This window comes from Embiotoca jacksoni, unplaced genomic scaffold, assembly GCF_022577435.1.
Source record: "Embiotoca jacksoni isolate LCO1_2020_lvr unplaced genomic scaffold, fEmbJac1.0.p SCAF_11, whole genome shotgun sequence".
NCBI lineage: Eukaryota > Metazoa > Chordata > Actinopteri > Embiotocidae > Embiotoca > Embiotoca jacksoni.
In genome coordinates this window covers 17646585-17663173 of record NW_027185241.1, presented here as the reverse complement: position 1 = coordinate 17663173, position 16589 = coordinate 17646585, and the positions used below count along the sequence as shown (strand labels likewise).

Genomic DNA, 16589 nt, shown 5'->3' with positions numbered 1-16589 from the left:
AAAACTCTCTTCAATATTGAAATGGAGAGAGAGAGGGGGGAATACAGAGAGATAAAGAAGATAAAGGACGATGGTGGACGAGAGCAGGGAGGGGAGCTACGAGCGCGCAAACACACTCGTACACAATGCTCGTGTAGGTAATATAGACTCCAGAGGAATCTTGTGAAATTGCATGTTGTATAATTTTACAAGGTTTTATTTAGAAATAGCTAAAAGAGAAATAACCTAAAGTAGATGGGATTTTCTGAAGTGGTTGTTTATTAGAAGCTTTGTAGATGGATTTTGATGACATGTTTGTCAGTGACTGCTGTTGTTGAGTTTGTTGTCCACTTTAGTTTCTATTATTTCCTCCGCTTACACACAATAAGAAGCTGCGAAAGTAGACAAGAACACAGAAACCAGTTCAGACCTGTGTGATACGACAGCGGACTCATGTTTCATTTCCAAAAAGCAGAAGACTGAGTGTGTTGTGGTCCAAAAATTGTATTGTTTTTTTTTTCAGTTTGTACAGTTTTTGTGTTGTCACGTTCACATGTTCTGCCTCCAGCAGCTAAAATGTGCAGCAGTTCCACTTCCTGTTGTTATTTGTGATGACAAATTAATCAGGCTTCTTTCTTGGCCTGTCGCTGCATTCCAAGACACGAGTTGTGCCATGGTTTTTATTGCAGATTAACATGATGCCCAGACATATCAAATTTCAGACCAAATTGTTATACAACGGAATAATGTTTCTTTAAAACTGACATTACAATGATAGCTTGTGACCCAAAATAATTGTTATCCTTTAAAAACCCATCGAACCCCATATTTTTCACTTTAAAATGCACTGTATAGAACCCATCACACCCCCCCCCCCCCCCATTTCCATCACTGTGTTTCCTGCCAATACTGTAACCAACAAGGCTTAACTGCTCACCCCATTTAGCCCCTAGCACCCCCCTCCTCCCTCCCCTCACCCAGCCCTCCTCCCATCTCTCCTTTCTGCTTTTCCATAGTGGAGGCTGCGGAGGCCACAGCCCCTGTAGGGCTGTTAGTGTACACACCAGCTGCTGTTTTCTCCATAGGGTGGACCGCCTCACGTGGCTCTCACACACTGCTTCAATGACTCTTGATGTCTGTGTTTGTTTTTGTTTATCCTTCGTGCGTTTTCATCCCGTCCCTCCCTCCATTTCTGTTTTCCTCTGGTGTTTTTCTGTTTGTCGGTTGGAGGCCGCCAGCAGCAGCAGCGGGGCACGCAGCTCCTGTGGATGCTTCATCACTGTGAAGACTCCAAGTCCAACTCTGCTGAACAGCAACCACACGCCGTCGTACTCTTCAGGCTTGTAGTCATATTTGTGTTTGAAGGGTTCAATGGAGACTGAAGTAGGTAGTATCTCGTAGTTTGCGTTAACGCCGGCATGTTGTGTTTTTAGTTACAGTGGCCTATAAATGAGTTTGTAATGCGGCTATAGCAATAATTACAGTAATTACAATGACTGACTCTGTATGGGGTCGAGGTTGTTGTACTGTGAGTCCTTGTGTTTCTCACCGTTTCTACACGGTGCAGAAGGCGTATGCATTAGCAGAGCAGACAGAGACCAGTACACCGTCACCGTAGTTACCTGTGTGAAATGCAGGAAATAGACTTGAAGTATAAAAACCACTTCAACACCGTTAAACTGCGTGCATAGACTGCAGCTGTGATTAGAATAGGAGGGTGTGTGTTTTGTCAGACACCTTAGACGGAGTAAAAATATGCAGCCAAACACTTCTATGTTAAAACAATGTCAGCGTTTACACATTTCAGGGTGTTCTGCTGAAAAGAAGCTTTAGTTACCAGCCTGAAGACTGTTAAACATCGGTCCCAAAAGTAGCCAAGTCACGAAGTTGTTCAAGTTAGTAGGAAATGAAAACGGTATGACTTGTATGAACTTATAGTAAATTGGGGTCATCTGTGGGTGTTTGTTTTTGGCTCCACCAACTTTTTAGGTGAACTGTGTTGTAAACCGCTCAATGCTCCAGCAGCTTCTCAGTAACTTTGTCTTTGGTTTGGTTGTTATATGGACTGACTAATATGGATCAGTATAGCTCTTCTCTTCCTTTTTAGTTTTAACAACAAAGGATTAATAAAAGTAGCACAAGTAAAATGGTAAATTTAGTTTTGATGTTTTCACTGCATGTTTATCTGCCGGCATGTTTTTGCTGCACCTGCAGTAGATCCTCCTGTTAGTTATCATGACTGAACCTTCCATTTAACCTTAAATAAAAACACACATCGACAGTCTCTGACAGTTGAGTCCCCCAGACCAATTATTTCATTATTTATTGTTTTTACCTACAACTCTGTCTACAAAATACTGTAACTTAGACAGAGAGACACTTGATGGTTTAGCACAGAATTGGTTTTCTTTTGTCTGTCATTCCCAAAGAGATCTAAAGTAAGAAAGGATTTTTGTCATCGTTGCTGTTCACATTGTTGTTGCAGGCTTGTAGATGTCAGACAACAGTTTGGAGTTCTCCAGCTGCTTGTGCACTTGTGTTTGAGTCATCTATCAGATTCAACAACACAGCCCATATTATTGTCTGCTTTAATATTCATCTTTAGCTTCCACTTGTGGTTACTGCTTCTCAAATGTGAGCTTCAGAAAGAAGTTCAGAAAACATTAGCAATGTAAACAGTTTCACTGTGATGGACATCATCATTAATTCTGGTATCACAATAGTTCATGTCAGCTCTAAATGCATCAGTGCCAGACACACGAGCATCATTTAAGGCAGAGGTTGATAGTTTTGCTGTAAAATAAGCTACCAAAAATGTTCCCAAATCATCACAACACTTCAAATAAACTAATCTAAACTGTTTTAGAAGAAAATGCAAGACACAAGAAATAAGCTAAATATACATAAATATACATAAAACCTGACATTTTGAAACGAGATAGAACAAATCCATCATAATGCCTACGGCTCCTTGAGCTTAGGTGTTGTGTTTATACAGTGCTTCAAATCAGCTTGTTGCTTTCAAGTTCTGTTTTGAATTTTAATGCTTCTGCCTTTCAGTAATGTGCAGTGCAGCATCATAATCTGATCCAACACTTGAGGAGGGAGTACAGACATTTCAAGAATCAGAACAAAACCTATAAGGAGAGATACGGGATGGCACTGTCCTAATAGTGAATGTAGAGAAATCACTGATGCATTCAAAGGATATCAAAACTACCTCACATAATAGTAAACTATATTTGTACCATAAAAGTCCTTCAGCAACCATTTTTTTGTCAATAGGCTCTTGTGATGAATTGTTACAGTTAAGTAAAAATCAAACACTCAAAAGCCTCAATAAGTACTCGGCTTGTAGAAATGTTTTCATTGTGTTTCATTGGAAAATAAAAGTTGAAACATTTTTTTAAAAGTGTAATTAGAGCTTTTAGTGTATTTTACTTTTACAGTTTCACACCTGAAAGAGAATCCAGCAGCTGTTTGACAGATGTTTTTGAGGTTGTGAGTGGAGGGTCAGGTCAGGGCTCAGTGCTTTATAGAGATATTAGCCAAGGTACACTCTTTTAATGATGTCATCTTGTTGTTCCCTCTTCCTCTGATTGAATGACATGAGTGGAGAATTAGCAGCACCGACTCTTTTACTTAACCCCTAATAACCCACCAACCACATTTCAAGAAAAATGTTTGCCATTAACATCCTGGATTTAGTTGTAAAGTCAAACACCGCAGCACAACTATGGGCATATTTTGGTTTTAAGCCAATCACTGGCATCAAATGAACACAAAAGACCATTCAAATCCATGACCACAATTATTTGTATGACGATTAGTCGTGATTGTGACAGCCCTCGTTGCAGGCAACACAGCAGCCAAGAAAACGTACAGTTTACCACAAAGAACATTTATCTTGCTGTACTTGTTCCTGAAGCTTTTAAAACCAAACAAAAACCACTATGATAATTAACTTCACTTTGATTGAATAATCTATTCTTCTTCCTTCCAATCTTCCTTCTGACTCCCAACTCGCAAAACTGAAAGTCCTTTTTGTCTGAGATCCAGAATGCTCAAGTCCAAAATGTCCTCCACATGGGAGCTTCCCATCAGTTGTTCGTCTCAGCAGCAGTCTGGTCTGCAGCTCATCCAAGGAAAAGTTTGACTTTGTTTATTATCCAGTTAACTGTGCACAGCATGTTGAATGGATTTCAGTGTTGTAAAGAAACTTCAGATTCACTATTTTATGATGGAATTATTGTAATTTGTTTTTCCTCATTTTCATTATTGAAAACGAAGTTGTGATTTACAGTAAAAGCACCCTATCTAAAGGTGGCATGTTGTCATTTTATTGAATACTGTCAGTAAATGGGGTGGTTCATTCAGTTGTTAGCCGTTCACTATTACTTTATGTTAATGTATCTCGAAGTTTGGTGTGTTGTCAGGTGCTGCTGCAGTTTATCTGGCACATGAAGTTGAATTAACATCTCCAAACATGTTTTATGCGAATCATTTCAAAATGCAAATTACAGTTTGGAATAGTTCTTGTGGTAACAGTGTTGTGCATTATCAGTTCCATGGTTTGTGGTTCATTGGAGAGATTCAATTAAACTGTAAACAAGCTGATATTTCTTACGTGACAGTTTTATTTAATGATCAGGTCCCTTTTTTTATATATATATCTCAACCACTCGTCTGTTTTAACTTACAAGTTTTCTCTTCTCAATATACACAAAATGTCCTTCAGTATATTCTTAATGAGGATCAAAGTTAAATCAGATGACAACGGTGGTTTACTCGTGCTCACAAAAAGAATATGAAATAACATTTTAACTTGACAATCAGATAAAATGCACGTTTCAAATGACATTGAATTGACAGTCATCTATCATCTATCACAAACATCTGTCACTATTCAGGGGTTTTGAGTTCCAGTAGCAGCCTATTCAAGCGCCAATATTTTTCTTTTGAAGGCCTATTTGCTTAATACAGCAGCATTACTCTCGTGCGGATCCTCTCTTCATTGGTGCTGTGGACTAACGTCATGCGTTTCAACATGCCTGTTGAATAGTCCTCTCATGCTAGTTTCTACCCGTGTCTAGCGTCTGATGGTCGAGCTGAATGGTGGCGTTGTCGTCAGTCTGAGAAGAGGGCGATAAGTCAGGGTGACGTGCATCCATATGAACTGTGTCAGAGATTCAGTCTCCATACCTCGCTTTACAAAAGCTTCAAAGAGTCTGAAGTAGATCATCATTTGTCTGACCTTGGATGATTGCATGTTAACCTTTAATAATAATAAAGTAGGGCTAACATACGGCTGATTGGTCTGAAACACTATGAAATGTGGCACAAAGTTATATGAGACCAATAAAAACAGATTAGTTTAAGCACCCGGTAGCTTTTTTTTAAAAGAACATTTTATTCTATACAACACTTAAACTGTTTACAAGCACATTTGTGGTTCGACCGTAGATCTCTTGATCTTTCATGTATCTATTTATCCCTTCATACAGATTTTCTGCTGTGTTGGATTTTTAATACTTTTCATTTAGTTTTCATCAGATATTTCACATGTATCTTGGTGATTACCCACCCAACCCGCCATTAAAAAAAAACAAAAAACAAAAAAAACGATCTAAGTGTAAGTTGCCATGTTCTTGAAGACACTTCTGTTATTTGTGTGTGCAAAAAGCTGCTCCAGCTGTTTGGGATCCTGCGGCATAAATTGTGATGGTGGAAATGAGCACCATCTCAATAGTATTTAGACTTTTTTTTTTAAATATTTTCTTTACATGATTCAATTAAATTAAATTAAATTTTATTTATATAGTGCCAAATCACAACAGAGGTTATTTCATGGCACTTAACACATTAAAAGCAAGACTTTCATGATGTTATGGATATGGTTCATTTTGTATTTTATTGTCTGAATAGACAGAATAATAAAGACCAACTGAAGAATGTCTGTCAATTGAAGATACATTTCATAATTTGAAAGGGATCTTTATGATTTTCTTCCTGCCACGACCGTTTGCCCAGTTGAAGCTTGGACTGTGTCCCCAGCCTGCTCTGTTTATTGGCTGTGTGTATGAAGGACTTTTCAAGGTATTTCTCTTCCTTCTGCTTAATGTGCACTGGGACGGTCTCACTGTGGCCCTAAATAGAAATGTACAGCTGGTGGAAGTAGTTTTCGAGTCAAATGTAATAATTCAAACTCCAACCTGACGTGAGAGTTTCTGTATTAATGACAATTTATAAAACAATATATCATATGAATTGTATGCTCTGTCACTATTTAACACTTTCTCACAGCTGAATATTTGTCTTTCTATCCTTAAATATCTTTTTATCAGGATGAAGGAGTTTCTTCCTCCAAGTTAAACGGCCTATAAACTCTTTAATTCTGCCCACTGCTGTCAGCCTTTTTGCTGCATGGTTGTGGTCGTCCTGGTTTAGGGAAGGTCTTTTTTGTTGTTTTTGAAGGCATGTTTTGCAAAATGTTATATTCATTATTTCTGTACTTTTATACCTTTTTTGTTTATATTTTGAGTTTTCTTTTCTATTTATTAAAAATCATTGTTTTTAATCAGCACAGCTGGTAGTTCGGGGATATTAAACTTTTTTTTTTTTTTTTTACTGTAGTTGTACTGCATGTAACAATAAAGTACCTTGTTCCTTGATTATTGTTATTTATTCGATGTCACTTAACTCTAAAACGTAAATGTGTGTCAAGATAAGCTGCTCGCACAAAACACCTAAAGCTTTGTTATTTTGAAAAAGGACTCTCCTCAAACTGTGTGAACGTTTTTGGTTTCATGTTGGGTATGGAGATTAAAAACCTCATTGCTGTACTTTATGAAAAAGAAAACGCACACAAAACACATTTTGACTAGTATGAACTTCGGGCACGCCTCCTACAGTCGCCGTCTCTATTGTCTTGTGTTTATGAATCTACGTTTGATTAGAGCCAGCAAGGACATCCCAATTCATACCAAGCTTACTTAGTTCATTGTGCAACGATTGAAGCATAGTATCTATGTGTGCGTCAGAGTGTGTGTTTGAACACTGATGATTAGTGTTCTCAGTGACTGGATGGCTGATGGGGTTGATTTGTCCGACAGTGCTGTGTGTCAGGCAGGCTCAGCGTCCGCACTGGAGAACATGAGCGAAGGAGCAGATAATTGATAGTGACAAGGCGCTCCCAGCCTTAATTGCTGCTGGTGAATTAGATTACCTTTTCAAAGTGCCTTCATTAGCAGAGGGAGAGCCGTACCAATGGTCCCCTGATTGGCCTCATATTGTTTTGCTGTGAACCTGCTCTGGCAGGGCGTGTGTGTGTGTGTGTGTGTGTGTGTGTGTGTGTGTGTGTGGGCGGGCGGGTGCAGGCATTTATTTTGGTTGGTTTGAAGTTGCTCAATATTTCTCACATTTGTGACACATCAGTATCACATTTAGCAGGAAGTGTCGGTCTGTTTTTACGGGTCATTGGGCTGCTTTTCTCGGTTTAAAGGATTAGTCCACCCAAATTATAAAGAAACATTCTCTCCTACTGACTTCTAGAAAGTAAGATAGTTTGATTTTATTTGCCCAGATTTTACAATTTGTGCCTCTGAGTTTTCTGTTACCACCCTATTCACAAGGGATAAGTGGATAATTTATTTTCAGAAATAATCTTTTGATTCCGACAGAGGAAATTATACCTATGAAATCTGTTAACAGTACGGTCATAGTGTGAAACAGTTTGGGCTCAGGAGAAGAATAACACGCTTAGGAGGCTTTATCATTTTTGCCGAAACAAAATTGGTCACGGGTGTAAATCTGAGACCTGAATCCTCTGACATGTATCTTTAAAACCTAACCTGACTGAACCCTGCTAGTTCTGACAAATTTAAGAAAGAAGCCCAACCTCACAGCCCAAGCTACAGTGATGTGAAAAAGTGTTTCCCCCCTTCCTGATTTCTTATTTTTTTGCATGTTTCAGATCATCAAACAAATTTAAACATTAGTCAAAGATAACACAAGTAAAAACAAAATGCAGTTTTTAAATGAAGGTTTTTATTATTAAGGGAGAAAACCAATCCAAACCCACATGGCCCTGTGTGAAAAAGTGTTTGCCCCTTAAACCTAATAACTGGCTGGGCCACCCTTAGCAGCAACAACTGCAATCAAGCGTTTGTGATAACTTGCAATGAGTCTTTTCCAGCTGTGGAGGAATTTTGACCCACTCATCTTTGCAGAGTTGTTGTAATTCAGCCACATTGGAGGGTTTTCCAGCACCAACCACCTTTTTAAGGTCATGCCACAGAATCTCAATAGGATTCAGGTCAGGACTTTGACTCGGCCACTCCAAAGTCTTCATTTTGTTTTTCTTCATCCATTCAGAGGTGGACTTGCTGGTGTGTTTTGGATCATCGTCCTGCTGCAGAACCCAAGTTGGCTTCAGCTTGAGGTCACGAACAGATGGCCGGACATTCTCCTTCAGGATGTTTTGGTAGACGGTAGAATTCATGGTTCCATTTATCACAGCAAGTCTTCCAGGTCCTGAAGCAGCAAAACAGCCCCAGACCATCACACTACCACCACCATATTTTACTGTTGGTATGATGTTCTTGTTCTGAAATGTGGTGTTACTTTTACACCAGATGTAACGGGACACACACCTTCCAAAAAGTTCAACTTTTGTCTCGTCAGTCCACAGAGTATTTTCCCAAAAGTCTTGGGGATCATCAAGATGTTTTCTGGCAAAAATGAGACGAGCCTTAATGTTCTTTTTGCTCAGCGGTGGTTTTGGTCTTGGAACTCTACCATGCAGCCATTTCTGCCGAGTCTCTTTCTTATGGTGGAGTCATGAACACTGACCTTAACTGAGGCAAGTGAGGCCTGCAGTTCTTTGGATGTTGTTGTGGGGTCTTTTGTGACCTCTGGATGAGTCGTCGCTGCGCTCTTGGGGTAATTTTGGTCGGCCGGCCACTCCTGGGAAGGTTCACCACTGTTCCATGTTTTCTCCATTTGTGGATAATGGTTCTCACTGTAGTTCGCTGGAGTCCCAAAGCTTTAGAAATGGCTTTATAACCTTTTCCAGACTGATAGATCTCAATTACTTTCTTTCTCATTTGTTCCTGAATTTCTTTGGATCTCGGCATGATGTCTATCTTTTGAGGATCTTTTGGTCGACTTCACTTTGTCAGGCAGGTCCTATTTCAGTGATTTCTTGATTGAGAACAGGTGTGGCAGTAATCAGGCCTGGGTGTGGCTCGAGAAATTGAACTCAGGTGTGATAAACCACAGTTAAGTTGTGTTTTAACAGGAGGGGGCAAACACTTTTTCACACGGGGCCATGTGGGTTTGGATTTTTTTTCTCCCTTAATAATAAAAACCTTCATTTAAAAACTGCATTTTGTGTTTACTTGTGTTATCTTTGACTAATATTTAAATTTGTTTGATGATCTGAAACATTTAAGTGTGACAGACATGCAAAAAAATTGGAAATCAGGAAGGGGGCAAACACTTTTTCACACCACTGTATATGCAGCCTAATGCAATGCATTGGCTGTTGTTGGTCTCTTTTGCTCTTCTTACTGAGCACTTTTTATCCACTTACAACAAAAGAGACACATGGACACAGACAGTCGGCACTTACCAACAGAGAAACGGCTAGATTTCAAAAAACAATTCCTCCACAATCAGACCTGAGCTTAAAAAAAGGCACCAGAACTTTAGGTCTAACCACTTTCTGTCAATGTACAGCACAGAAATGGCAAACGTTTATCAACAGATGAAAGATAATAACGTACTGGTTAGAAGTAGCTGGTGGAAACCATCCCAGAGGCGTGGACAGGACACCTCCGAGAGCAGCTCCCTGTCCACTCAGTCACAGCATCAGCACCACAGAGTGCCACGATGCTCAGTCTCCTCACTTTCTGGAAAGACTTTTTGTTTGTAACTTTTGAATTCTGAGATTTTATTTATTTTTTCATAATTTTGGTGAATCAAACCTTGTTTTGAGCTTTGACCTCTATCATATTTCCAATGGGGCAGGAAGGAAGAAAATCTTGGAATGTTTGTTTAGAATCTCGTGTACTTATTTTAACATTATAATGCTCCATTTATATTTCAGTACATCTACTCTTTCCATCTTTACTCTAAACGTGTTACATTTCTGGCTTTTAGGGGATTTTATTCTTTATAAGACATTTCAGCAAATTCCAGTAAAACCTAAACCACCAAAACAAAACCGGAGACTGCAACAATCATGGGTCTATTGTTCCTAACATTTACTGTGAGGATGACAGGAAGTGCTTGAAGAATAGCAATGAGTTTCATAACATTATGATAAATGCCATTAATACTGATGCATTAGTGTGTCAGCAGCGATTCACTGCTGTAGATGTTTGAGGTGGAGCTAATTTTAAGACATTATTTACAGTTGTGTAGCTGAATCCAGTGGTTCACAACCTGGGGGTCAGGCCCCCTCCAAGGGGTCAGTAGTTTAATGTGCGGGGTCATGAGATAATCTGTTGGAGAGGAGAAGAAAAGATGAAGAAAAAAACTTCTGTTACACACATCTCTTTATTTTTCTTGTAAACTATTTGATAATGCACTGCGAAGTTATTTAAATGAAAGCAACTGAGAATTTTCGATGAGAAATGTCTCTTTAGTTGAACTGGTAACAGTTTACAGACATCTGAAGCGTATCCTGGCTGACTTTGGGTGAAGGCAGGTTACACCCTGGACAGGTCACCAGTCCATCACAGGACCAACACAGAAGGACAGACAACCGCTCAAACTCACCTTCACACCTTCGGGAAATCAACCTGGTACGCATGTCTTTGGAAAACCCATACAGACACAGGAGGAACATGCAAACTCCACACAGAGAACTACTGCACCACTGTGCCTCCCTACTTAAGTACAGTACTTGTGTAAATTCTCGGTTACATTCCACCACTACTCTTCTCCCACTCTGAGATCAAAGATTGAGGTTGAATAGATTAGCTCAGATTAGATTAGATTAGATTAGATTAGATTAGACTTTATTAATCCCACAGTGGGGGAATGTAGTATGTGCTTTTGGTTTGGAGTCTGAAAACCTCATTTGTACAGTCAAAGAGAAGTCCCCACCAAGCTGCTGCCCATATAAAAATAAACACCCTAAAAGCTAAAAGATGACATAGACTGGATTTTGCTGAAAGCAAGCAGAGAAACTGAAGAAGAGTTATTACTCATGCAGGGACAGTGACTCTGCATCCCCTTAAAAACTGTTTCTTCCCAAGCCCAAAAATTCTCCCGTCTTTATTCCCTCCAGCACCAGTTTCAGCTTCAGCCGTCCTTCCTCATCCCATTTCCATATCTGTCTCCACTCACTGCTCCGTCTCCAGCCCCCGAGTACCCCCCATCCCCAAAAACACACCGGCATCCCCATCTCTGTCTAATGCTTCATTCCCACCCCTGCCAGCCTGCAGCCCCCTGCCGAGTTAAATGGAGTGTACCGGCGTCGGGGGAGTCACGTGTGCTCAGTTCAGCTCAGCTGGCCTGCCAGCGTTCTAAACTTAGTGTGTGATTATTGTCAGAGGCAGACTCCTCCACCCAGGACGTCTGTGCTGATGGGTACTATGTCACTGGGTACATCCAGCCATGGAGGGAGGGATGAGAGAGCAAAGGAGGGACAGAAAGCGAGGAGAGAAATATTGTTGGTAGGGCAGATGGAGAAAGGACGGAAAAAGATAGAGGAAGGCGAACGAGCAGGAGAGCGAATCATCAACGAAAGGAAAAAGCCAAGCTGAGCAAGGAAAGACTGTACACCTATCGCAGCAGACAAAGACGAGGGAAGAAACACAGGGAGTGATACAAAGAGGGAGAAGCAGAAGAATAATGTGTCGGGAGAAGAAAGAGAGGCAGCTGGGAAATCAGCAGAGGAGAGAAAAAGATCTAGAGACGGGAGGGTGGATGGAAAAGAAAGGCAAGGAGAGAAATTAGAGAGAATTTTTTTTCAAGCGAGTGATGTGTGCTGTGATTGTTTTCTCTCGCTCTCTCTCTTCCTCTCTCTCTGTCTCTCTCTAAACGGTCGGGATGTGGCCTGTATCTGCCGGCAAGAAGGAACTCAATTTGGGACAATTTACTCAGCAGTCTCAGCCCTGATGCACCTCAGGGACAGAGAATAGAGAGAATGAAAGTGAAGGAAGATAGAATCAGCAAGCCACACACACACACATACATGCACACACACAACGTGCGCCTTGCACACAATTGCCGGCGACTAGATTTCACTTAGTTAGTTCTAACTCTCCCAGGCGGTCAATACGATTGAGTTTATAAGGCTTGGAAATGAAAAGCCCAGGATAAGGTTAGATAAACTGTGTGCTATTTGATTTCGGCCCACCTCTTTCAGAAAAACCCACACAAGACAGATGGCCGGAGGGGATACACTGAAATCATGTTGTGCAAAGGGTCATGTGTGTGATTAAGCTTGAATACGTTATGAGTTTTGACCCTCCCTCTGTATCTGCATGGCTTTCTCTGTATTGATGAATACACTTCTACTTTTCTCAATGCACCTTGTTGCATTCTTATCTTTCCCTGAAGTTTAGAGGGTGCAGTATTTCAACAAATTGTAGAACAAAATGCGGTCAACTAAGCAAATATTTCGTCAAACCTGTGTGTCCTGTAACATTTTGTGTCCTGAAGGTTTATGGGTTTTATAACCTGATCACAAATTGTGTTTCCATGCTGGCAGGTTGGCAGCCTGGAGCGTATTTACACCCTGAGAGACAGCAGGGGGCGCCCTGACAGAGCCACCTTTGAGGACAGGCTTGCTACTGCAGCAGGGGTAAGTGCTTTTAACTGGTCCAATAAATAAACACTCTGCAGAATAAAATACTCCTTGAAGTGGAGGATGTAGAAAGTGGACAAAGAAATCACTGCGGATATTTTTTTTTCTTTGGTCTGACTTGCACTGTCTGTGTAACTCAGCGGGAAATAGATTTGTAACTACAACAAATCAGTGTGTTCAGCTACTTACATGTTTGATACATTTAACACGGCCATGTCAAAGTGAATTCACACCCTGGTATCAGTTCTGATTTTACACAGCATGTATATGCAAATGGAGCTCATTGGCTGGTTTTGCTGTGTTAATCAGGGTCTATTCTTGATTAGGGAGAAGGATGAAAAAAAAAAAAAAAAGTAAGCCGAGGCATGTGGTGAGAAATGGCTAAAAGTTGTTTACCTTGCTTGTGTTGCTCGTGTGCCTTTTCCACCCAACATCACTCGTGCCCCCCCACCCCCCACCCCGCCGCCGCCACCTTCAGCCAGCCTTTCTAACATCACCCTCAGAGCACACAATGCAGCCTCCTCATCGGGCTTCCGTTACCAGGGAAACCGTCACCCACGGAGACCTCCCATGACAGCACAGGGTGAGGGAGGCGGGATGAGAGGAAGGGTCGGAGATGTGGCTTTGGCCCTGTCCGTTCTCCAGGGTGTACCAGACCTCTGGCCCTTCACCAACACACTGCCCCTTCAATCACACACAGACACACAGACACACACACACACACACACACACACACACACACACACACACACACACACACACACACACATGCACCCGCACCAAGATAAATAAATGGACAGAAAATAAAAGTAAGAGAAGAATTCCAAACTTTGGATTCAGAGTTATCACATGAATCAGTGTGCGTGTGATTAATTGAAGTAATTTATGCGCAATCTCCAGTGACTCCATGTATGGTTCATGATTTCATTAAACTGTAACTTTAATTACTTTTCTACCATCGTAACTTAAGGTGAAAACGAATTTGCACCCCCAAACTGTCCCACATTTCATAATGAGTCTTGCTTTTAATGGATTGCACAAATAATGTTCTGGGATAATGAACAATTGTGTATTTCAACTTTGCTTCTCCCGACCAGCTGCTGTTCCATCCGTAAATGTCTTCACATTAAAATCTGTTTGTTGGCTTTGCTATTTTATAAGAACTAATCTTTTTGTAACCTTAAGGCAAGAAAAATACCTCCAATATCACTTATTTTTCTTTATTTACCAATCAAACGTATGGAATCTATTTTAATTGTGTTTTTAAGCTGAAGAGAGTTAATGTTGTTGTAGATTTATGGAAGGCATCTTTATGTTGGGTTATGTGTTGTCAAACCTAATTATAGTGTGTTGCTACAGTATTTGGCCCTCTGCCAAAGCCTTAGCTGTGCTTCATCCTCCCACCTCTGACCAGGCCGCTGTCTATACAAACCTTTGCATCACACACTTTACTTTGTATTACATGGCAGGTGGAGTCCATTACACATCTCACACAACATAGTGTTTAATGGACTGCAAGGTTGAGGCAGAGTTATCTTTATGTTAGCTTCATGTTGCTTAAACTGACCTCTGAGGTTACAATATATTTTTAGTTAAAGAAACATGACAAAATACCATTTTAAAGATCACATATAGGTTTAGTGTCACTGGTGCATCGTTGTGCAGCAAAAGCATTGTGAGGCTGTGTTGTCATGCATTAGATCTACTCCACTCGTGAGGTAGAACAAAAGCAAGTTTTGTTTTTGCTGTTTGTTGCTAGTTCTCCATGATGTTTTAAAATAAAAGACTTTGTTTAAAGTTTCTACTCTTAAAATCCTGTCTTTGGAGCATCAGGACAGGAAGTCCAGGTTACGTTCTTCAAAGCTTCATCGAACTGCCAGAACACCAACATCACAAACATCCTGAGATTTAAACTGCCATCAAAAATCACTTTTGATAGTAATGATGCCAAAAGTGGATGAACGTCTAGCTTACATGTTCTGAATAGAACATCAAACAACAACTTCCCTGCTTGTAAATTTGATCTTTCTTAGTGCAGAAGTCCTGTTGAAATACGCAGTGTTTCAAAAATTATTGTATAAATGAGGATTTCATTTGATTTTGATGCTAATTAATTAAAATATGGTCAACCTGATATTTCCAACCACAGAGTTTGCAGTAAAATAGTCCCATACAAAAGAGCTACAAACTAAGAACAAGTTTCCTCCAAATCAGTGGCAGAGGGATTGTTTAGCTTTCAAAGAAAATAATTACCCAGTGTGGTAGCAAAGCATTTAGGATGATGATGTCTCAGTCTTCACTGATGAATGATTTCAGTATATTTGGACATTGTGCATCAATCAATGTATTTTTTTGTTGTTGAAAATAGAACACTCTTCTGTTGTTTGTTGGCGTAACCTTACTCGTTTATGTGGCTCTCATGTTTAATAATAATATATTATAATAGTTGTAACTATAATGTACTGGCAAGTATACACTACATGTGCTGGGTAAAAGAAGGTAAATATATAAAATACACCAGGTCCCACACCTGGTGTATTTTGCAACTGACTGGCACTGATGATGTGGAACCATGGCAACCAAATCATCATGCATTATGAAATATGAAAAATATAGTACATCACAGCTGTAGCAAACTATTGTCCAGTTCTCCATAAAGAAGAGACTTGAAAGTGAACGATTTCACTTGAAGTCATGAATAGGATTGTGTTCCATATCACAGGAAAAATGAACATCTTTCAGAAATTAGCATGATCTGCTGCAGCTGCTGTAGCTGCAAGTAATTGGCTGAGTTAAAGCCGTCTATAGGAACGGGGCTGTCTGGCTCACATGTGCAGAGCTGCACCATAACAGCCTATTGTTTACAGCGTACACACACACACACACACACACACACACACACACACACACACACACACACACACACACACACACACACACACACACACACACACACACACACACACACACACACACACACACACACACACACACAGAGCGTGGAGGTCCATAGCGGTTTCTCAGAGGAGGAGGTTTTGCCACCTTGTAATCCCGGCCGAGGCAGCCCTCTGTCAGCAAGGCAACAATCAGCTGTTGTATTAATCACACGGCTAATGACATAATTAACAAGGCTGTGGAAAACAGCTCAACATAAACATGTGAGGGTTCAGAGACAACACCCAGATAAGGACATGATACACACACATTCCTTTCAAACAGCTATAGTGCACATAAATCACTGCTACAAAGCAAGAATAACACGCGTGCGCACACACACACACACACACACACACACACACACACACACACACACACACACACACACACACACACACGCACACACACACACACACACACACACACACACACACACACACACACACAGTGACAAGATCATCTTTGGCTTTTCTCTCTGTACATTGTTTACTTGAAACCCTGCCTCCCCTCAATGACTCTCCTCCTAACTGTCTTAACTACCGTACCTCTTGCAGTTTCATTCTCAAACACAGACATGTCTCTGACTGAACTCCACACTGACCTTTTAGAAAATGTATCAGGTACTAACCCCCTGCCAGCTTCTGACATACACACATTGGTCCCTGCTGCTGCACTACACACTTTATACACACACAGAAAACCACTGCTCGCAGTTTGTTCCAGTCTTTTGACATCCTGGTTTGTAAATGTTTTTTATTCTCTGTTTTAATGTCTGTCTACTTCATCCAAGCTGCAGATGCACTTTATTGATACCACCTCTCAAGCTGACAGCAACAAGGCTCTCGGCACAAAG

General features: G+C 40.5%; 1 protein-coding gene across 1 annotated transcript in view; it reads left to right on the top strand.

Moving 5' to 3' along the window:
* The window catches only part of LOC138194570 (furin-like protease kpc-1), a 182260-nt gene that overhangs the window by 10127 nt on the left and 155544 nt on the right, over positions 1-16589 (top strand). The window contains exon 3 of the mRNA XM_069143414.1: positions 12704-12796. Coding sequence (XP_068999515.1) covers positions 12704-12796 — 93 coding nt within the window. The remainder of the gene's footprint in view (positions 1-12703; positions 12797-16589) is intronic.